This window comes from Arachis hypogaea, chromosome 15, assembly GCF_003086295.3.
Source record: "Arachis hypogaea cultivar Tifrunner chromosome 15, arahy.Tifrunner.gnm2.J5K5, whole genome shotgun sequence".
NCBI lineage: Eukaryota > Viridiplantae > Streptophyta > Magnoliopsida > Fabales > Fabaceae > Arachis > Arachis hypogaea.
This window is the reverse complement of record NC_092050.1, coordinates 451,482-475,238: the sequence shown is the minus strand read 5'-3', so window position 1 is coordinate 475,238 and position 23,757 is coordinate 451,482. Positions and strand designations below refer to the sequence as shown.

Below are 23,757 nucleotides of genomic sequence, written 5' to 3'. Positions count from 1 at the left end.
GGGTGAAAAGCAAGAACTTCTAGATAAATATTTTGCCAACATAATTCTTACCCAAAGCTTATATTTATTATGCAATAATTGCCAAATATGCTTTCCGAATAAAGAAAAATTTACACATTGGGTATCTCTAATTCCCAAGCCTCCATATTTTCTTGGAGTGACAACTTTGCTCCACTTGACCAAATTTAAGCAACGCTCTCCCACTTTTTCCTTCCATAAGAATTGTCTAAGCACAGAATCAATCTTTTGACAAATCGAAGTAGGAAAAAGAGTCACTTGCATATGATAAATAGGAAGAGAAGAAGCAACAGCTTTAATTAAGCAAAGCCTGCCTGCTCTGTTAAGGAGCCGATCTTTCCAACTAGCCAGCATATTCTTGATCTTCTCTAAAGAGTCCGAAAAAATAGATCTAGCAGTTCGAGGATGATTAAGGTTCACCCCCAAGTATTTGCCTAGGTCACTAGTAAAAGGAATATGAGAAACACCAGACAATATTTTCTTCCTTCTATTAGAGATATTTTTAGAACAAATAGTTTTAGATTTTTCAATGTTAACTTTCATAACTGAAGCTTTACAAAACAACTCCAAGGTGTGTACAATATTCTGAACTTGACTTTTTTTCACTTTACAAAAAAGAAAGAGGTCATCTGCAAACATCAAGTGAGTAACTCTAGGTCCCCCTTTAGAAACAGTCACACCATCTCAAATACTCTTGTCAACTTGTTTGAAAATGAAGCACGCCAATCTCTCAATGCACAAAACAAATAAATATGGAGAAATTGGCAAAAAATTAGTTAGTAATATTTGTTAGACTAAAAAATTAAATTGATAATTAAAAATATTGAAATAATAAATCTATTAGTTTTTAAATTTTTTATTTATTTAAAAATACAAAAATAAAATTCTTTTATAAAAAAGACATTTAGAAATTTCTAATTATAGTAAATGCATAAAAAACTGTATTCTATAAAATTTTCTTTAGTTTATATTTTGTTTAACAAATATTCTTAAGAGAATATTATATATTAACAATGAGATTTATCAATAACTATAAATTTTATATTATATTTTTTAATAATTATGTTGATTGTCTTTTATATCTCCATTGATAAAATGTTTCATTTATGAAGCACATGAGTACATGATTTAGAGCCGCTGCAATGAATTAATGAACTAAGATGGAGCATATATACAAATGATCATGTTGAAATCAAGGATGAGAAAGGAAATACATGGCATGATAGAGGCCATATGAAGATACATGATGAATAAAATATGCCTTAACAAATTTTTATTCCGTGAATACATTAAACTTAAACAGATTAATTTATTATATTACGTTATTTTTATAAAAGATAAAGAGTAAAATGGCAAATTACAAATAAACTCATAAAAATTTATATTTTAGATAAATTAATCTTAACAAAAATAACAAAAAAAATTTTAGATTAATAAATATAAATAAGTTAATTTAAATTAAGATATTTTATTCTAATCATAAAAATTAATTTAAAAATAATATATATATGAAAAAATATAGAGAGACAATAAATTTAGTGTATAATGGGGTTAATGTTCAAATTTGTCCCTAAAAGATCACGCGATCTTCATTTTCGTCCCCGAATGATTTTTTTAATCAAATTAGTCCCAGACTGTTAGTCAAATTAATCATTCCGTCAATTGGATGATGACATGTCACGTTAAGTGCCACGTGGCATGATGATGTGACACACCACGTGGCAGGTCAGTAACACGTGGCACGCCACGTGACAGGTCAGTGAATGCCACGTGTCACTTGACATGTAAAAAAGTTTTTTATTAGTCAAAATAGTCCTTGAAAGTCCAGACGTAAGTCATTTTCATCTCTCAAATTTTAAAAATTAGTCAAATTAGTTCTTAAATAATTTTTTTTATAATATTAAATTTATAATATTTTTTATACTACTAATTGTAATATTATTTTTTAAACCTTAATAAACAAAATTCTCTTTACATAAAATAATAAAAATAATTAAATTTTTATAAAGTTAAAATAATTAAATTTTTATAAAGTTATTTTGTCATTTGTAGTTTAAAATTTTACATTTTGAAATTGTAATTTTTTATGTGAATTCTTTTATTTAAATGAGTTTATCAAATTATTGTTGATTATATATTTAAAATTTTAATATTTTAAATTTTACTAAATAATATAGTAATTATTTTAAATTTTAAATCTTTTAAATTTTTTAAAATTATAATTTTTATTATTATTTAATTTATATAGTAAAACTTAATAATTAAAAAACTGGTTTATGGAATCACTTTTTAATATTAATATTCTAATATAATTTTTTAAATATTTCATTTAAAACAAAAGGAATTTTATTTTAATACGAAGCATATCTATTTATATAATGTACTAATGCGGTGTGTTATGCATAGGTATAATGTTTTCTATTTTATTTTATCTCATTGATTTGTGAAATTAAAAGAAAAATTATATAATCTATTTCAAACATATGAAACTCACAAAAATTTATTATGATGTTTGCACGTATTACGCTTAAGAAGCAATTCATTTATAATAATAATAATTAACCAACAAATTTTTAATATTTTGTAAAGTTTGGAATTGAAGCAAAATTTGTGAATCTTCTTAAATTTTGACTCTAAGTATCACTACCATTACCTCCTATATATAAGTAATACCGAAATGGAAAAAAAAAGATGTAGTAGAAAAAAATAGTGGTATAACTTTGTTTAGGTTAACATACATAAATTTTGATTTTGAGCATATAACTTTATTTAGGTTAATAAATACATACATTTCAATTTTGAGTATATATATATATTCCAGTAAAATGTAGTAATATAACAAAAAAGGTTTTAGAATAGAAAAGAATAAGAGAGATTTTGAGAAGAATTAAAAGAGAAAGATAATTTTATGAAGAAAAAATAAAAAAATTATATAAGGACCAATTTGATTAATTTTTAAAATTTGAGGGATGAAAATGACTTACATATGTACTTTCAAGGACTATTTTGACTAATAGAAAAATTTTTTATAGGTCAAGTGATGTGTCACTGACCTGTTACGTAGCGTGCTACGTGTTACTGACCTGCCACGTGGCGTGTGACATCATCATGCCACGTGGCACTTAACGTGATACGTCATCATCCAATTGACGGAAGGACTAATTTGACTAACAGTTTATTTTTCTGGGACTAATTTGATTAAAAAAATCATTCGAAAATAAAAATAAAAATCACGTGATATTTCAGAGACGAATTTAAACATTAACCCGTGTATAATGTATACAATAGAAATAAAATTAAAATTATAATAATTTAATAATTTATTTAATTAATTTTTAATAATTTTAAATTTTAAAAAACATAAGAATTTCGTTATAAGAAAGTTACATATTCCTCTATTTTACGTGTACGAAGAACGTGTTACAATTTTTTTTTCTAACGGTCTTTTTTCATTTTCTCCAAACTAATACTGCAAAAATCACCACCATCCGCTTCTTGTCCAAGAGAGACTGAATCCAAAAGAGTTGTGATCTTCATCTACTAACATTTTTGGATTTGATTTAAGTGAATGATGGGGACGCAAGTGTATTTGGTGTGGACAATTCAACCGCTTAACGTGACGGCAATGTTGGGGAATCTCATGGCAGGACTTCAATCGGAGTTTGGTGGTCCGCATTTTGAGCCACACATCACGGTGGTAGGAGCCATCAATAACTAAGTCCATGGTTGTTTGATGGTCGATAAAAAATTTTTTAACATAGAAGTAATGAAATGATTAATAAAGATGGGATAACAGACAATTAGAAAGAGTGGAAGAAAGTATTTGGTGAATTTTTATTGGAAAATTTTTTTTATTGATATATATCTATTAAAAAAATTTAAGAGACCAGTAATTTTTGTATTTTTTGTCCAGCACTTAATCATTAAAATAAAAATGAGTAATTTTTTACCATTAAATATAATTTTACATTATTAAAAATATTATTAATAGTCAATTGATGATTATAAAATACTAAAATTATTAGTCCTCTAATATTCTTTTATTTATTATTTTAAAAAATTATATTAATATTTTTTTATAAAAAATCTAATATATTCAAAATATAAATCATCGTAAGCTTATTTATATTTACTAAAAAATAAATTTAAATTCAGTTAATTTCACGTAAGTTAATATTTGATAACCGTTAAATAATTTGATTAAATTTTTATCAAATACTTTTCCGTTATCAAGTTCCCTGACTAGAACTGGTTTTCACCGAAAATAAAACTTATAAATATTTGCTTATTACCGCAGCTGGCCGAAGGACAGCGGGAAATGAGGTGGATGAATTACCATCACTTGCTACGCGCCGCCAGGCCATGGGCAAGCATGAACCACGTTACTTATAACTCTCATGACTCCACCCACCCCAACAAAGCACGCAAGCCTGAAAGCCTCTCTGTCTTCGCTTTCATGGCTTGTAAATGAGAAAGCCCACGCTCCTTTTCCTCACTCCCCTCCACCGCCACCGCCACCACCTTAAACCATTCTCTTCAGCCGCTCCTCTTCCCCAACAACCCTACCCCGATCACCACCACTCGGATCTCCCTTCCAAGCTCTTCACCATCCTCTCCAACCCAAAATGGCGAAAACACCCTTCTCTTAAAACCCTAATCCGTCACCTCACCTCATCCACTCTCTCCTCCCTCTTCTCCCTCGACCTCCATCCACTCACCGCCCTCAACTTCTTTCGATGGATCCTCAAAAACAACCGCGCTTTCATCCCCACTCTCCATTCCTACCATGCTCTCCTTCTCATCCTCGTCCGTAACCGCCACCTCCAAGCCGCCGAGAATGTCCGCAACTCCATGATCAAGACCTGCTCTTCGCCACACGACGCAAGGTTCGTCCTCAACTCTCTTCGCCAATTACACAATTATGCAACTGGTGATGGGAATTCAGGGTTTAGGCTCTCTGTTACTTCCTATAATAGGCTCCTTATGTGCTTGTCGCGTTTCGCTATGATCGATGAAATGAATGGTTTGTGTAGTGAAATGATTTTCGACAATGACGAGGTTTTGCCTAATTTGATTACATTCAATACTATGCTGAATGCGTATTGCAAATTGGGGAACATGATTTTGGGGGAAATATGGTTTTCTAGGCTGTTAAGAGGTGGCTTTGTTCCTGATTCATTTACATATACTTCATTGATATTGGGTTACTGTGAAAATAGAGACGTGGAGAAGGCTTATAGGGTGTTTAGGTTTATGCCGAATATGGGGTGCCGGAGGGATGAGGTCTCGTATACTACTATGATACACGGTCTTTGTGAAGCTGGGCGACTTGATGAAGCTCTCATGTTGTTCTCACAAATGAAGGAGGAGCATTGCGTTCCCACAGTTCGGACTTATACTGTGCTCATTGGTGCTTTATTTGAGTCTGGTAAGGAACCGGAAGCGCTGCATCTATTTGAGGAGATGGTAAACAGAGGTTGCGAGCCAAATGTTTATACCTACACTGTGTTGATTGACTACTTCTGTAAGGGAGGCAGAATGGATGAGGCGATGACAAGATTGAATGAAATGCTCGAGAAAAGGTTGGTGCCCACTGTTGTGCCTTACAATGCCTTGATTGCTGGGTATTGTCTATGGGGAATGATGGAGGAAGCAATGGGTATTCTGCGTCTTATGGAGTCAAATAAAGTTCGTCCAAATGCTCGGACGTTTAATGAACTGATTTGTGGATATTGCAGGAGCAAAAGCATGGACAGGGCAATGGGACTACTTAATAAAATGGTTGCGACTAAGCTGTCACCTAACCTCATTACATATAACACATTAATTTATGGGCTGTGTAAAGCCGGTATAGTGGATAGTGCCAGTCGGTTGATTCACTTGATGGTCAAGGATGGCTTAAGCCCTGATCATCGGACTTTGAGTGCGTATATAGACTGTCTCTGTAGAATGGGTAGAGTTGAAGCAGCTCATCAGGTTTTTGAGTCCATGAGGGAAAAACATATTGAAGCAAATGAACATATATATACAGTCTTGATTGATGGGTACTGCAAAGCTGGTAAAATTGAAGATGCCCATTTGTTGTTCAAAGATATGCTTGCTGAGGAATGCTTGCCCAATTCAATCACTTTCAATGCATTGATAGATGGGTTGCGGAAGGATGGAAAAATGCAAGATGCATTGTCATTGGTGGAAGAAATGGTAAACCATGACACAAAGCCCACTGTTTACACCTATACAATGCTAATTGAGGAAATGCTGAAGGAAGGAAACTTTGATCGAGCTAATAGAACTCTTGACCAAATGATCTCTTCTGGATGTCAACCTAATGTGGTCACGTACACTGCATTCATTAAGTCACTTTGCAGTCAAGGAAGATTACAGGATGCTGAGGATATGGTGGTCAAGATTAAAACGGAAGGCATATTGCTAGACTCCTTTGTCTATGATTTATTAATTAATGCATACGGATGTATGGGACAACTAGACAGTGCCTTTGATGTTCTCAAGCGCATGTTTGCTGATGGTTGTGAGCCTTCTCGTCAAACCTATTCCATCCTAATGAAGTATCTACTAAATGATAAACATAAGAAGGAAGGCAAGAATGTTGTGGGAGTTGATTTAAGTTCAATCAATATCTCAAATGATAATGCAGATTTGTGGAAAATAGTCGATTTTGAAATTATAAATGTACTCTTTGAGAAAATGGTTCAATATGGTTGTGTACCCAATGTAAGCACATACAGCAAGCTTATCAAAGGACTCTGCAAAGTAGAAAGCTTTGATTTAGCCTTTAGATTGTTAAATCATATGACGGAAAGAGGAATCTCTCCCTCCGAGAATATTCATAACTCACTTCTAAGTGGTTACTGCAAGTTGGGAAAGTATGAGGAAGCAGTGAGATTGTTAGATTCTATGATGGAGAGTAGCCATTTAGCACATCTGCAATCTTGTAAGCTTCTCATTTGTGGGCTTGTTGAACAAGGAAACAGTGATAAGGCTGAGGCAGTTTTTACTAGTTTGATACGCTGTGGGTATTACAATGATGAAGTGGCTTGGAAAGTTCTAATTGATGGCTTAATCAAGAGGGGATCTGTTGATCAAAGCTCTAAATTGCTGAACATCATGCTGAAGAATGGATGCCGCTTACATCCCGCGACATACTCTATGTCAACGCTGGAACAAAATGAAGAGTAATTCTGTAATGCATGATTGAAGATTTGGGTTCGTGGCTTCCTGCTGAACTTCTAGTTGAAGACTGGCCAGAATGATATAGATATAACCTGAACCTTTGTAATATCAGAAGTGAGCTGTGAATGGCTTTGGTGCACAAATGTGGTAACTGTTCACAGTCAAAACCCATCATAACTGACAATCACACTGGCTGAGAGCATCAGCAATGGGTCAAGAGGCAAGTTCCTATATAAATTCTTGCTTATATGGCTTCCCTTTATTTAACAATGGGTAAAGTATTGTTTTAGTCAATGACGTTTGAGCCAAGTCCTAATTTTATCCCTAACATTAACGTCTTATTTTTTTCCCCAAATATTTTATTTTTGTCCTATTTTAGTCCTCTGATTAAAACTAAAACATTTTCTTCCAAAAATACAATTGTCCTTCTGTTATTATTATCTTTTTATTTCTCTTATTCTTCTACCAATTTCACTTCTAAATCACTACAACTACTACTACAATCACTGCAATTATGATTGTTACTCTTATCTAGAAAATAGGTATTTTTGGGAAAAAAAATAATTTTAACCAGAAGAATAAAATAGAACGAAATAAGATGTTTGGGATAAAAATAGAAAATTTCAAATGTTAGGGACGAAATTAGGACTTTGTCCAAGTGTTGGGAACCAAAATACTACTTTACCATTTAATAATTCATTTCACCTCATTTCTCTTGGTAAATATGAAATTCATGTTAGTTATCCAGGGATTAATCATTTTTTGGAAGTAAATGAGGAAACTTTTGTCATTAAATCTATCTATTCATGCAGCATACACTTATGTCGGCTATAAAAATTGGTCGCTTGTGGATGTACAAATATATAAATGTAAAAAGAAATTCATAATAAATAGATTTTGGGTACTACTATTAGATTTTTCTTTAGTATATATAAGCTAATAATTGTATGAGAAACTCTTAGTCACTAGCAATTTTTAGTATTTTTTACTTTCATTTGGCTAGCACAAACACAAAATTACCTCTAACAAATAAATTTTACTAATTTATGTGTGTAAACTCTGAAAAATGTGGGTGCGTGTGAAAAACACTGGTAAATATATGTTTTTTGTGTTCAAAACATTTGTAAAAACGAGTGTATATTATTGCTGGTCAAGTACGGGCTAAAAATGATAATATTTATTGGTTATGTAGCATTGTTTTAATTATATAATGGAGAATAGAGAGGGAGAAACTCTCATTGGTTGATAAGCTGGTTTCAGCACAAAATTGAACTTTTTCATGTCCCATCTGATTAATACTGTGATAACGGATAAGCTAATTTCAGAGTTCACTATAGAAACCTAGCTTAATTTTTCACTGATTTGGTGCAATCTATTAGAGACTCATCATCGTAAATAAGTAACTTCATGACTGAAAGCTTCTCCTTTCTTAATCAACCACCTTTTGTCCCTTAATAAGTTAATATTCATGATTGCACTGTTCAGAAATTCACAGATTCATTAACAGCTTCATCAACATAATTGAGTTTAAGATGAAAGATGATAAAAATATTCAAGGTCAACAGTAGCGGAAGTTCTATTTAGATTTTCTTTCCTTACTATTGGGATGGGCTTTTTTTGTTCATAATAGGGAAAGGTAATTGAAACTGCGTAGCTGATGCCATTTTGGATTTTGGCAAATTCAAGCTTTGTTTTAGGTAATATATCATTTCTAGAAGATCAGAAAATTATCTAACTTAAGCCTTTATATTAATATTGGCTTGTGTTATATAGAACACTACCATTTTAATTCGATGCAATAAATGGTTTTTCTATTGTTTTAAGTTGAAATATTTTTAAAATTAGATCCACTTAGATTAAAATTTTGATGCCAACAATTATATGTATAGTCGTGTAAATCTTGTGTCCCAGTTGATATTAATTGTTATATAATGATTTAATACATCCTTCATTAAAAAATTGTTTAATATTTACGGTCACATACAAAAATACATGTCGGGACTTTTCATATATTCAATAAAAATAACATATAAACAAAGAATTTAATTTTTATGCATAGATAGTATAAAATATTTTTTATAGTTATATAATTACATTCATTTTTTCAAATAATTATTTATACTATCAATATAAAAGATAGTTCTTTTTTTATGTAATTAGATATATGTCTAAAATTTTTATACTAACAATGTATCAAAATTAAATTCTATAAAAAAAATATGTAGGTCTTTGTAAAAGTTTCAAGGCTATAAACTTCTTTATGAATAATAAAAAAAAATTAACCACAATTTTAATAGTTGTCTAATTTTTAAGTCTCCTAAACTGTCGTCCGGTATTTTTTTTTTCTTTTGGGGCCTTGGCTAGTTAGCTATCATCCCTTTATTATGGCTTTATCCACCGTCCTTAACAGAGTAACAGGAAAGAATACTCGGATTTTTTGTTGTACCTTAAGGGTTAAGGTTCCTGTAGTACATGATTACCACCGTTAGGTGAAATGTATTGTTAACCAAATTGGGTAAGTATAGTGATTAATTTAGTGATCCGCTTAAATAAGGGCGAATTCCTTTTTAGATCATCCACCTGCTTACTGTGTTTTATTGCAGCATATTACTTACATCAGTAGTATCTTGTTTAAAGCCTTTTTTATTTTGCGGGTGTCATCGATTCATTCGATTGTTTCTATTCATCCCAGAAAAATAAAAACAAAACGCACACTTCGGTATGTTTGCTAAAAACTAATTTCCGATAAGGGAAGGAATTCTTCTTCCTTTATTAAAAACATAAAATTAAATTGTTTTAAATATTTTTAGTCTCCATAATTATGTTTCATGTTAATTATAGTTTCTCTAAAATTTTAAAACGGTTTTAGTCCCTATTTTTTTTCGTTCTTTTCACAAAGACTAAACATATTTAAACTTTTTTGTGGATTAAAAAAACATTTAAGCTAATCACATACATACAATGCACTTTTAAATAAGACAGACTAAATACAATTTCTTTTTCTTTTTTCTTTTTTAAAGTTATTTCCGTCTTAATTTCTTTTACTTGGACATAAACATTTAAAAAAAAAAAAAAACCTTTTCATCCATTTCCTTACCCTTACTTCCCCTTTTACCCTTCTGCATCTCCCAAATGTAGCATAAAAATGATACAAAAGCTTCTCCTACAGTCCTACCAAGATACATTGTTATCATAAATTATCACAAACATTCTAAACATACATATATACCAACAAAATTTGATCCATTTGTAATCTATTACAGAACATCCCTAGAACATTGAACGCCAAGGGTCAACCAGCTCAGCAGATATTTGATCCAACAAGCTACACTTGCTATGATGCACTCTATGTTTACGCTATTATACGGGCTACTATACAAAGTAAAGGGAAAAATACAAAATGGCCATGAAAACTGTCATAGACCACTCAACTTCAAAAGAAACCATTGATGCACACGCTGGTTGTCAAAAATACTAGAGTAGCTATTTACCACTAGGAGAAGTCAGTCTGCTTTCATCTGAATCATGCTTTGATGAAGAATCTCCACCTCCGCCCATCAATTCTGAGAAGCCCTCCACTTTGACAGGTGGTGCTCTAACCATGCCCGTGTTCCTAGTTGCGAAACATAAATCAACAAAGTCTTAACAAGGATATCATAAATTCAATCCAATAGTAGCATCCACCCAACTATTCAAAGTAACTTACTGTGACTGTATTGGGGGCATCTGTAGGGAACCCATTTGCCTGAACTGACCACCAGGTTGAGAGTGGAAACTCGACATCGCAGGCATCTGCTGCTGCCTTAACTGCATTTGAGGATGTCTGGAATTGGTCGGATTGAAGGCATTATTATCAATCGGTAAATCTGGTGGATTCTCAAGCTTGACTTGAACCAATGGTCTTTCCTTATCTATATCCATAGCAGGGCGAGGTGTAGACATTGCCCGTCTTCTGATTTGTTGTTGTAACTGCTGTTGCTGCTGTTGTTGCTGTTGCTGTTGCAGCAGCAGTTGCTGCTGTTGTTGCTGCTGCTGCTGCTGCTGCTGTTGTTGTTGTTGCTGTTGTTGTTGTTGTTGCAGCAGCTGCTGTTGCTGCATCTGCTGCTGTTGCTGCATCTGCTGTTGTTGCTGCTGCTGTTGGTGCTGCTGAAAAGCCAGATTCTGTGAATGAATAAACTGCTGTACTTGTTGATGCATCTGCCTTGGTACCTGCACATGCATATTAACATTCTCATTCATATAGCTATTACCCGAATGGAAAGATTTTATTTAACCAACCAAGGAATTGTAACACAGAGATGGTCTAAATTGAACGAAAACCCTAAGAAGAAAAAAAAAACAGTGAACGAGGTGGATATGGAATGTGAATTGTAGTCTCAAATAAACCTCCTTAAGCCACACAAATGGCATAATCATGACAAGTTGCATGAACACATTCTATCTAAATAACTTGTGCACCTCGCTAAGGAATCAGTTTCCCATGGAAGCAATAAAGTGGCTGATTCTTTGTGAATTAAACATAGAGCATAGGATTATTCCATTTTGAAGAAGATCCAGATACATCTCCAATTTAAGTTTAAGACTATAAATGTTCCTAAATAATATTTAGTTCCTCTATTGCTATACTACTGTTCATGTTGATCACTTGCCAATCACATAAAATACACAAGAATATAACAAAACACAAGGGAGTAGATATAAGTACTTGCTGAGGTATTCGAATAGAACTCTGCTGCTGTGGCTGCGTTTGTGACTGAATCCCATGAACTTGATGATTTTGTTGTACAATATTCCTAGAACCATCCTTAACAGCGTCCAGTAATGATGCAAAATTACTGGGAACAGCAAGGAGCATGTTAAGATGGGAGCATGCTATGTTTATGATGCAATAATTTAAAAGAAAAAAAACATAGATCAGGACAATAGTACAAATATTGCCAACAAAATGTGCATCAAACATGCTTGCTGAAAGAATAATAACCAAAAAACTAATTTGCTTTTTACCATATTCTCTCAAGATGAAAATGATACAGGATAACACACACCATCATCAAAGTGAGATGAGGTAGAACAGTACAAAAGAAGGCTAATCTGGCAAGGCAAAATTTAACAGACATAAATTTAATTTCTGAAAATAAACATAGAAGAGTTTTAAACTCACCTAAAGCCCTCTATTTTGAGAAGCATCTTTAGAAGTTCAATGGCTGAACACTGTTTCCGATAACTATCAGTAAGTAATTTCAGGTGTTCTCCAAATTTATGAATGTGAGCGCCTAGTGCTTCAGCAAAGAGTGCAATTGGGCATTCCATGGCAGCCTCAAATCCCACACTTTCCAATGCACGTGCCACTACCTTTTGAGACAATTTTGTTGCTTGTTCAAGGCCAACAACTTTAGGGTTTCCCTCAGGTCCAGATTTCCCACGGTACAAGCCTCCTCCCTGATCCATGTTAAGATACTCAGGCCTAATACCAAGTCTCTCAATCATAACAGGACTCCTTGTGGAAACAGGAGGTAAGGTATCAAGAACTCCAAATAACTTAACCTTTGGGTTATACTCAACTCTGTCAGTTGGTGTAAGTGCACTCTCAGGCACACAGTTCCAAGCATACATTATTTCTAGAAAACCTTCTGAATCATCATTAACTAAATTACCATTATTTGGTTGCTCATTAACTGAATTATGATCTTCCTTGAAGGGCAGCTGCCTTTTCTTAAGATTAGTAATGTATGTAACATAGGAAGCCATCTCTGTAGGTGAACGCTTGGGCAATTCTCTGTCTCCCAAAACCAATTTCTTGTTGGACTTATACTTTTCAATCATCTGATTATACCAAGTTTCAGGCAGCTCATCATTCCTGTATCTCTGGGACATGCCATCCATATCAGAGTCAACATATCTAGTTCCAGCTCCAGAACCTGATTTGGATTGGTTCTGCATCACCAGTCACTCATGTTGATTAACACATAAGAAATTCTAAGAACCAAAGTGGGGGAAAATTATTGTTTTGTTTTAAACATTCCCTTCACAAAATCAGCTATTTACTAAAATATCCTTCCAAAATCATGGAATCATTAACTAAATGGTAACTTAGGCAAGCCACTCAAAACTAAGTTCATCTTACTATCTCATCTATAGTCTTCTATTGATCTTCCACTACCTCTAATCTACTTTCCAATGCAATTCATACAAACGGACCTCATTGGAGAAGCAAAAATAACACAGATCAAAATGACACGAAAATACCTTTGAGGAAGAAATAGTAGCGGTTTGAACCCCATCTTGGGAAGAAGAAGAAGAAGAAGCAGCATTCTCAAGGGTGAAGTAAACATCATCAGCGTGCAGCTGCAAATCTGCCCCTCCAAAAAAAATAATAAAATAATATAAACTTAAAAAAATTCGGAATTTTCAGAAGACGAGGAAGAAGAATGAAAGGGAAACTAACAAAAAGGATTGAGGTTGTGTAGCGTGAGCGAAGAAGAAGAAGAAGAATATGCTGAATTGGGGGAAGCGGAGAAGATAGAAGCAGAAGCCTTGTCGAAGAGGAGAGCCCGGACCCTCATTTGGAGAAAGAGGTGAGCCCTAGATTTGGAAGAATCGGAGGAGGGAGAAGACATGAATGAGTCCCAGGCCGAAGGGGAAGACAGGAACGGTGAGAACGTGGCGTAGGCAGCGTCGCCAAGCCAGCTCCGCCACACACCGCAGCGTTCCAGCTTCCGCGCCAGCTCGTAACCCCGGCCGTCCTCCCCAAGAAGCGCCATCACTAACCCACGCGCCTCCACCGCTACTTCTTGTTTTAAAAATTAAACTGCCAACTTGCGCCACCAACCACACTTCCCCTCCAGACCTATCAAGTATCATGTACACTCACACCATCGGCCACCGCATGGCGAATACTAATTTTAATTTTTTGTTATATATAATATAATTTAGACAAATTTTAATATTTAAATATTTTAACTTAATTAAATTGTTTTTAAACATTTTTTTATATTAATTATTTCTAAATTTATTTTAACTGTATAAATCAATTTAATATTTAATACTCCAACATATAATCGTATATATTTAAATATATTAACAATATATTTTATAATTTTTATTAAAATATAATTAAATATAAAATTACGTGTATCAAATAATTATTGTATTTAAAATATGTCCAGACCAAATATAATAATTCAACATAAATCCTATATTATAAGAGAATAAGTAGATTTTTAAGTTAAACTCCAAAATGGTTTTGAGATTGGTGTCCTGCACTAAAATTATCTTTAAGGATTTAATTGCACTAATTACATCTTTTGAGATTAACAAAAATATACCACGTTAGTTCCTTACCTATTTTCTATTAACTACGTGATGACGTGAGCTGTTAGTAACACGTGTCACTCCATGATTTAACCACGTGTAATAATATGATAATGTGTTGATCAGTGACACATGGTATGCTGGCGTAGATGGTTATGTCACGTGTCACAGTGCTATTTGACCACATATCACAACAATATTCATCCATTATGTCAACATTATAGATGAACCAAATTAATCATTCACTTTGCGTTAAGTAATTCATTTTAATCCCTAAAATTAGATATTGTGTACCAAACTAACGTGTATTTTATAAGAACCGAAAAATTGCGTATTTTAATTCTTGATTTCTTGTTAAAAACACTTTTTTTTATGAAAAATGTTTCTAATCAATCATATCATTCTTTATTTAAAATAGCATATTTATGTATTACAAAATTTACCAATGTTAAATTATTATAGAAAAAATTATATAATTAAAACTAAAATCTTAAAATTTTTTATAAAAGCACTTGTATTTAAATATGTGTGAAAAATAGAATTAAAATGAGTGCATCCAAGATATTAAAAATTTTAAATTTTTAAAAAAATAAGAAAAAAATTAGTAAAGAGACTAGTTTAGTGCACGACATTCAATTTTAGGGATTAAAATGAGTCACTTAATGCAAAGTGAGAGACTAATTTGGTGCATCTACAATGATGACATAATGGATGACACGTGGCACAAACAGACACGTAGCCAAATAGTATTGTGACACATGGCATAATCATCCACATCAGCATGCCATGTGTCACTGTTCAACACATCATTATACTATTACACATGGCCAAATCATGGAGTGACATGTATCACTAACAACCCACGTCATCAAATCACGTTATTAGGTCGTTAATAAAAAATGGGTCAAAGAATAATATAATGTATTTTTATCAATCTTAGAAATAATTTTAGTGTATGACGCCAATTTCAAAAACTATTTTAATATTTAACTTGTAAATTTTCTAAGAAAACATATCTTATTTACCTGGTTGATTAGGTCAATAATTTGTTGACTTTAGTATTGCTATACATAAAAGTGTCTTTTATAATTAAATTAATCTTTTTTTTTTGGTCGGTGATAATTAAATTAATCTAAATTTAACAAAAATAACGTACACAATATGCATACATAGTTACATACTTTTTTTTTCTTGTTTCTTCTTAAATAAAGATGCACATGTACAGTTTTTTTTGGTCAAGTGGATTGGGCAATTCCCAATTTTAGGCATTACACATTCACACAACTCACTCACACACACTACATAGAAGTACACATAAATGGTTCTATATTCCTCCATGAAAACTTGAACCCGGTGTAGTTCTATATGGGAGGCACACAAAGTGGCCATCTAACCCAGGCCTCGGCTGCCATGCACATGTACAGTTGTTTTAATATTTTTTCAACTAAAATTTTGTTGGACCATTCAAAGTCCAAAGCATTTTTGGACCAACTAACGTAATATTAATATATTATATATATAAAAGAATCTATCATTGACCTGACCAAAAAAAAAAAAGGAATCTATCATTATTCATTGCGTGTAGGCATGCATCATGACCCAAAGAAAAGGAAATCATTATATATGGACATATAGTCTCATTCCCTTCCAACCGGGTTAGCTTCGGTCATAGCTGGGAAATTAAACTTCCTCTAGTAGTTGTCCTTTCCAAAGCTGAAAAAAAAAAGTCATCTCAGCCACACAAGAAATGAAACCGCCGCAAACATCTTCAGCTCATGTTCTGATCTTCCCATGTCCAGCACAGGGCCACGTCAACTCCATGCTAAACCTTGCTCAGCTCCTTGCACTCCGCCACCTCCACGTCACTTTCCTCAACACAGAACACACCCACAACCGCCTCACGCGCTTCGCCGACATAGAATCCCTCCTGGCTCGCTACCCTACGCTCCGGTTTAAGACCATTCCTGACGGTCTACCGGAGGAGCACCCTCGGTCAGGGGAGCGAGCTGCGGAGCCGCTTCTGTCGCTGAAGGTGCATGGAAAGCCTCTTCTGAGAGACATTTTGGTGAAAGAGAAGGTGACTTGCTTGGTAGCTGATGGACTTTTCGCGAAGTTGGCGAATGATATGGCTGAAGAAGTTGGAGTAGCAAGTATTCATTTTCGGACCATCGGTGCTTCTTCTTTCTGGACTTATTTCTGGGCTCCATACCTCTTTCAGTCAAACGAACTCCCTGTTACAGGTACGCCTACCCATTAATGTCACGCATATTCCTCGTCTTGTTTCTTATTCCTCAGTTTTGTTAGATAGATTATTAGGTAGCGTTTTGTGTAGAGACATACTGAAAGACCGAGACCGAGAGACAAAGACTAAGAGACACAGATTAAAATAAGTTTTAGTATTAGTATTTTAGGTATAAAATATTATTAAAGTTTCAGTTTCTGTTTCTAAAAATATCAGTCACTATGTCCCTACATTTTGGAAGCACTGAAATATTAAAATTTTGGAAATAGAAATAAAAATTTTAGTACCAGTCTCTGAACCAACAAACATAATACTATATCTCAGTCTCTCAATCTCTGTTTTACTATTGCAAAACAAACGTTACAATGAAAAATATTTTTCGAATATCTATCTTTTTTACATAACATAATAAAAAAATAAAAAAAAAATTGTTTAATGGTGATTACAGAATCAAAAAGGTTATGTTGTCTAAGCAACTAAGACTTTTCGTACCATTATTGATTAAAAAATAAGATATTTATTCATTTACGTTGTACACACAGTATTTGACTTTCTGTTTGTCTTCTCTAAGCTACTGCGACTTTTCGTAATTCGTATACCATTGTTGGATGTTTTTGAATTGCGGCCTTATTTCACTTTCCGACCTGGTAAACACTAAATAGGGACGCCTACAACCAAAAAAGAAAAAAAAAACCTTCACCACACATTCTAAATCCATTACATGACCTATCAATCTATGTCTTTTGATATTTATAGTCGTAACGAAACATGTAGCATCAACATATTATCTGTCAATTTATTATTAATAATAATTAATTATTATATTTTAAATATATATATAAAAAGACACATTCAAAAAATATATTTATAAAGATATTTTTATTAAATACAGTTATAAAAAAATATTTTTATTAGCACATTTACAAAGATATTTTTATTAAACATAATTATAAATAAGAGTTGGCAAAAATGCTATTGATAATATAGCAAAATTGTAGTTATAAATATTTTTTTCTATATATATTATTTATTTAACTGTTTTTCACTGTATTATTTTTAATTAAAAATTATATCTTTTGTGACATTATTGACATATATGATTATATAATATCTAAAATTACATATAAAAATAAAAGAATATTTAAAATTTTTGAAGTACTAAAAATTCACTCTTTGTGGTATCAGAACCTCAGGTTATAAGAGAAAAAAGAATGTATTATTAGTGAAAGCAAGTAAGAAAAATTGTTAAATATGAACTCTTCATCATCTCTAAATTCTTCAAAGTCCATGCATCATTCTACTTCTTTAACTATAGATCGTTTACTCCCTAGTCTAAAGAAAACTCTTGCCAATAAAATTGATCAATTGGTAGAATTCATCCCGATAAGATTCCAGAACTTCAGCTACTGAATACCCACTCATTAGTCCGTATTCCTTCTATCAAAGACAAAAGAAATTAAATCAATCCTCACCTCCATCCGCCATCTTATAACTAGGAACCCTTCTTCTCCACTAAAAGAAGTTATCCAGTCTTCTCATCTACAACAATGTGATTTAAAAGCCACTATTGCTGAACAATATATAACCCTAGAATTTCACAAGAACTCATCTAAAATTATCAAAACCAAAGCTACACATATTTATATCTAGGAGCAGTTAGGCTTATCCTAATCCTTCATGGAAGAAGATCCCTTCCAGTAATAGCTAAAGTTGCTCTTTTGAATTCCACCTTTAAGAAATAATAACATGCCTTGATTGGGGCTTTAGTTACTATACTCTCAAATGGAAGTGACATCCTTACTATAGCTCCTAATTTTACCACGAGGCTTCAGACCCAACGATATCTCAAAGATTAAAAATCCAAATACAACTAGTCGAGGTAATCCAAGGCTCTAATGCTGAACAAGCCACCTTACACCACGAAGTCCTCTACAGAGTTTAAGACCATGCTCTCGATCTCAATCTTCCAAACACTACAGGAAAAGCATTATTTATGTTCACAGATAATGCCAGAGGACCAGTGATCGTGAACATTCCAAGGATGATCACTACTGAAGAACTTTCTTCTATTACTCCTTTGGAATGGATCACTGATTATAAGAAAGCTTTTTCAAAGGAACAGGTTGATATTCATATTACAGCATCTCCAACTATTACCCACAATAGTGATGGAACAGTGACTATTATTTTTCAGAAACCAAGAGTAATTAGGAAAACTTCTATGCGAGGACCATCCTTTAGAAGGATTAATATGATCTTTCCTGTTCAGATGCAAACAACTCATGATCAAAATAACACACCTGTGCACTTCTATGAAAATAGAAAACCTGTTTATGTTTCTCATATAAATGGCCACTTTATCTGGAATGTTGATTCCTTCATGTGTGATTCTGACTGTGATTGTCCTAACCAATGAAGTGATACTGATGATGAAGATTATGGTAAGCGACGGAGGAACAAGAAAAAGAAGAAAAGATCACAGCAAACCTCTTGCTCATATAAGAGACTTGAGCTCCCTGATGATGCAGATATGGCACCAAAGCTAAAAAAAAGGCTATTCCAAAAGGGTTCTACAGATTATTCTTATCGGTAAGCCAAAACAATCCCATGCATTGCAACTTTCAGACCTTATGAAGAAGAATTTTTATCTTTGGTGACCCAGACTGATGAAAAGAAAATTACTAGAAGACCTTACGCAATTTCTTAGGGAATTACTCCACATGGACATCAAACTACAACTCCTCAAGAAGAAGTCCTCAATTGGCACATGGATAATGCAGTCAGCAAAAATAAAGTTTTACTCCGAATAGACCACACTCTTGATGTTCTTGTAAAAAAAAATTGAAGGTCTTTCAGCACAATTAGAATCTGTGGTAGAACAAGTTATTGAACTCAAGAACCGACTCTCTACACAAGCTTTTCAACTTGACCAAGAACTCATATCGATAATAGGTACTTTGGCCCAGATTTCCACAAGAAAAATAGAGAACTGGTTCAAGTCAAGGCCCAACTTCGTCAAATTGAGATGGACAAAGACAAAATCGCTGTACCTCAGGCATTAGCTATAGACCCATTATCCATGTATCCTAAACCATATCCATCATATTCACCTGTCTTATTTCCCTCAACATATTCACCACTTGAAACCCCATATTACGAATCCATCTTCAAATATACTTATCATTTAGCCAGACAAGCAAATAACAGCTGGTATTGTATGATAGGCTTGTTTAAATTCTGTAAGATATTGTTGTCATATAGAGACCTTTATAAAAGGAGGAGCTCACCCCAGTTATAATTAGATCTCAAGAAACATTGTAATATATCCACTTTTCATATCTCACAAAATGATTTAAGTCTCTCTTTTCTCTCTGAAAGTTTAGCTAGTGTTATTTCTTTCTTGTTTATCTAGTGTCATTAAGTATGCTTTGAACTTGCTTCTATCTACAGAGGATCCAGCTCATCAGAAAATAGCATGAATAGAATCCACGAAAATTTCTCATAGTAAAAAAATGACTCGATGTTATAATACTTGCTCGAACCTTTTAATCTCACTCGATAAAATAGTCTATAAGAGTGACTGGGATAAGCATTCAAAGTATTATAATATTGATATCTTAAAGTATTGGAGATCCACTTTTTTGAATTTAGAAATCATTTGAATAAAATTATAAAACGTAATATGAAAACACGATGTTATTATTATTTTATTCTATAAATTTTTAATATATGTTTTGAGTTTGACATTTTTTATGAAGAGGATGTATCTATAAAGATATTGATACTCAAATTAACATTGATTGTGAAATACTAAAAAAATTAAGAATAGTAAATATATTATGAGATTATAATGTTATGAATTCTTTTATATTATTCTATGACTATGAATTACTTTTATGTTTAGTTGGTTTAGGGAAATGAGTTCTATTCTCATAAATGATTTGATGCTTTGTTGTAATATATATTCTCTTCATACAAAATTTTAAGTGTATATATAATCAATATTGTAATATTTTTTTAAGAGAGGAATGATGATTATAATATAACCATATTAAACTTATAAAGTTATCGGGTATTATAACCAGCAATGAAGATTTAGAGTTCCTTTTATAATATATATTTTTTACTATTAAATTTATTTCTTAAAATTTATTAAATCCGGTTCTTAGTATTAATAGTTCAAAATAATATTGAATATTAATAATAATAATAATTTTGTTAAAAATCATGACAATTGAAATAAAATTTAATAAGTGCGAGTAAAAAGAATTATTTTAATCTAAAAAGAAATTAATTGAAGTTGATTATAAAAGAAATTAAATCATCTCATTTTCATGAGTCGTGACTAATACATGGTGTTATATATGTTGAAAATCCTTGAAGGGGAAGAAGACATGGACTGCGTCATAACTAGCATACCAGGAATGGAAAACTTGCTCCGATGTCGAGACCTCCCAAGTTTCTTTCGTCCAAACCGTGACACAGGGAAACCCCATGTTCATTTCGAAACCGTTGTCTCCGAGACCCAACAGTCGCTCCGTGCAAGCGCCGTCATATTGAACACCTTTGATGATCTTGAAGCCCCTGCGTTGTCTCACATACGCCGCCACTTCCCTACCATCTTCACCGTCGGACCTCTCCATCAGCACCGTGAATCCAGAGCACCAACCTCCATAACGACGTCAAACAACAGCATGTGGGAAGAGGACATGAGTTGCATGGAGTGGCTCGATTCTCAGCCATTCAGATCAGTCATATACGTCAGCTTTGGTAGCTTAACTACCATGACGAAGGAGAGTCTCATGGAGTTTTGGTACAATTTTATTTTTGCTCTCATACATATTACTATCAAACTGTCTTACCATTATTAGATTTATTAAATATCGTCTGACTAATTAGTTTTTCAAAACTATCTCATCAATGCTAAAATGAACTACTAAAATATGTAATATAAAACTTTTTTTATAAAATAAACGTGCGACTTTTTCTTTTTTTTGGCTATATTTAATACTTATATTCATATGTAAAATTCAATTTACATACAAATTATTTTATGATCTATATATCATGTATTATAGTGGTTTGTTAATTATTATCTAACTAAACTCTTATCACATATTTTTTACTAATAACAATATTATATACTAATAAAATTTATTATTTTTGTCTATTATTCAACTAATACTTTAAATCTTAAATTTTAATGGTATAAAAATAAGATGTTGGTTAAATATTAATAAAAAGTACTGACATCCTAGTATTCTTTTTTTTTTTTTTGCATTTAGGTATGGTTTGGTGAACAGCAAGAGACGATTTTTATGGGCGGTGCGATCAGATATGATAGCGGCCGGTGAAGGAAAAGAGGACAGAGTACCAGCAGAGTTGGTGGAGGGAACCAAAGAAAGGGGGTTAATGGTTGGGTGGGTGCCGCAAGTGGAGGTTCTTGCACACAAGAGCGTTGGTGCGTTCATGACGCATTGCGGGTGGAACTCGACCATAGAGAGTGTGGTGGCTGGTGTGCCTATGGTTTGCTGGCCATACTTTGCGGATCAACAGGTGAATAGCAGGTTGGTAAGTGACTCTTGGAAGGTTGGGTTGGACATGAAAGATGTTTGTGATAGGAACGTTGTGGAGAACATGGTCAATGATGTTATGCTTAATAGGAAGGAGGAGTTTCTTCAATCGGCAGAGAAATTGGCGATTTTGGCTCGAAAGAGTGTGAGTGAAAGTGGTTCTTCTTACGACAACTTGGACCGTTTGATTGAGTTTATAGAATCGATCAGCCAAGAACGTCTTTGAACTGGACCAGTTGCAATTTCTAGGACGTGAATGTCCCAAGCAAATAATTTTTGCTTATTAATCCTTTATGGTGATTCACCGCTACTTCCCATAAAACTCAATTATCTTTTTACCTCCTAGTAAAATTGCTCTTAATCTTTCCTAGCAAAACAGTCCTAAATTTGATATTCCTTTTTAGGAAGTACAAATTTTCTTATTTTCACCACAAGACCCGACTTCATATTTTTATACAGGTGATATTGGATGTAAAAGCGTTTTTGTAATAAGTTCAATTAAGTTAGCATAAGTTTAACAAAAAAAATGTGAGTATGTCATTTTTTTTTGCATAAATACTTTTATAAAAAAAAATGACATACTCACATTAAGAAAAAGAATTATGTAAGAGAAGGCGATGACAATAGTCAATAAAAAACAAAAGAGGTAGACGGAAAAAAAATCTCAGTGTCTCGCATACGACGAATGAAAAAAAAAAACTTAATTAAAAGCTTAGTATGAAAGATACTTGAACGCCTAGCTTTAATAATTTTATTTTAGTCACAATTTTCAAATACAAAAAATCTGAAATACATACATTTCTACAACTAAAATAGTTCACCGACAGAATTTTTAAATATACAAAATTAAAAAATTGAAGGGTCATTTTATAAAATCAATAAATAGTTTAATTTAGAGATATATATTGATTTGGTCCCTAATGTTGAGGATCAGAATTGAAATCGTCTTTAATGTAATTTTTTATTTAAAATCGTCTTTAACGTTTTATTTTGTATTAAAATTATCCTTTTAACTTTTTCTGGACAAAAATAACCAGCACCTTTACCTCCACCACCAAGAATAACAACATCAATGTAATCAACACAAATTCAACAACCAAATCAACACACAACAACAATAATATTAAAAAACAACAAATCAAAATCAGAATTAAAAGCAGTCACAGAAGCAGAAAAAGCAGAAACAGAAACTCAAACAGAAGCAGAAAGTAGAAGCCAAAGCAAAGAGCAGAAGTCGAAGTAAGAAGCAGAAGTTGAAACAAGTAGCAGAAACAGAAGCAGAAACAAAGGCTGAAGCAAAAACAGGGAGGAAGAACGGTGAGAACGCGACGGAAAGTAGCGGCGATGCAGAAGCAAAAGCTCTCTACCTGGCTGGCGACGGCGACGACGGCTCCAAGCCTCGCTAGCGCCGTCCCCCCTTTC

At 32.9% G+C, this 23,757-nt stretch overlaps 3 protein-coding genes across 7 annotated transcripts; 2 read left to right on the top strand and 1 right to left on the bottom strand.

The window, feature by feature from the left end:
* The first annotated feature begins 4,314 nt into the window (after positions 1–4,314).
* On the top strand, positions 4,315–11,594 carry LOC112747345 (uncharacterized). Of its 4 annotated transcripts, XR_011872642.1 has the most exons (3): positions 4,330–5,600; positions 5,757–7,429; positions 10,473–11,594. XR_011872642.1 is itself a non-coding variant. In XM_025795324.3 (2 exons), exons 1-2 carry the CDS (start codon positions 4,486–4,488, stop codon positions 7,213–7,215), a joined length of 2,397 nt encoding a protein of 798 aa, XP_025651109.1. In that variant the 5' UTR covers positions 4,324–4,485; the 3' UTR covers positions 7,216–8,116. The 4 variants fall into 4 exon arrangements, 2 of the variants coding, with proteins under 2 accessions (XP_025651109.1, XP_025651107.1); XR_011872641.1 differs by having other exon boundaries at positions 4,315–7,429; XM_025795324.3 differs by lacking the exon at positions 10,473–11,594 and having other exon boundaries at positions 4,324–4,904; positions 5,238–8,116.
* On the bottom strand, positions 10,407–14,146 carry LOC112747343 (uncharacterized). Of its 2 annotated transcripts, XM_072217403.1 has the most exons (7): positions 13,655–14,146; positions 13,456–13,562; positions 12,754–13,143; positions 12,371–12,648; positions 11,915–12,044; positions 10,916–11,418; positions 10,407–10,822 (listed from the first exon to the last, which is right to left on the bottom strand). In XM_072217403.1, the coding sequence occupies exons 1-7, from the start codon at positions 13,968–13,970 to the stop codon at positions 10,693–10,695; spliced, it is 1,854 nt and encodes a 617-aa protein (XP_072073504.1). In that variant the 5' UTR covers positions 13,971–14,146; the 3' UTR covers positions 10,407–10,692. The 2 variants fall into 2 exon arrangements, with proteins under 2 accessions (XP_072073504.1, XP_025651104.1); XM_025795319.3 differs by having other exon boundaries at positions 12,371–13,143.
* Positions 14,147–16,158: 2,012 nt separating this feature from the next.
* Positions 16,159–22,711, top strand: LOC112747342 (7-deoxyloganetic acid glucosyltransferase-like). The gene is made up of 3 exons (XM_025795317.2): positions 16,159–16,760; positions 21,146–21,575; positions 22,048–22,711. The coding sequence occupies exons 1-3, from the start codon at positions 16,268–16,270 to the stop codon at positions 22,559–22,561; spliced, it is 1,437 nt and encodes a 478-aa protein (XP_025651102.1). The 5' UTR covers positions 16,159–16,267; the 3' UTR covers positions 22,562–22,711.
* Positions 22,712–23,757: the final 1,046 nt, after the last annotated feature.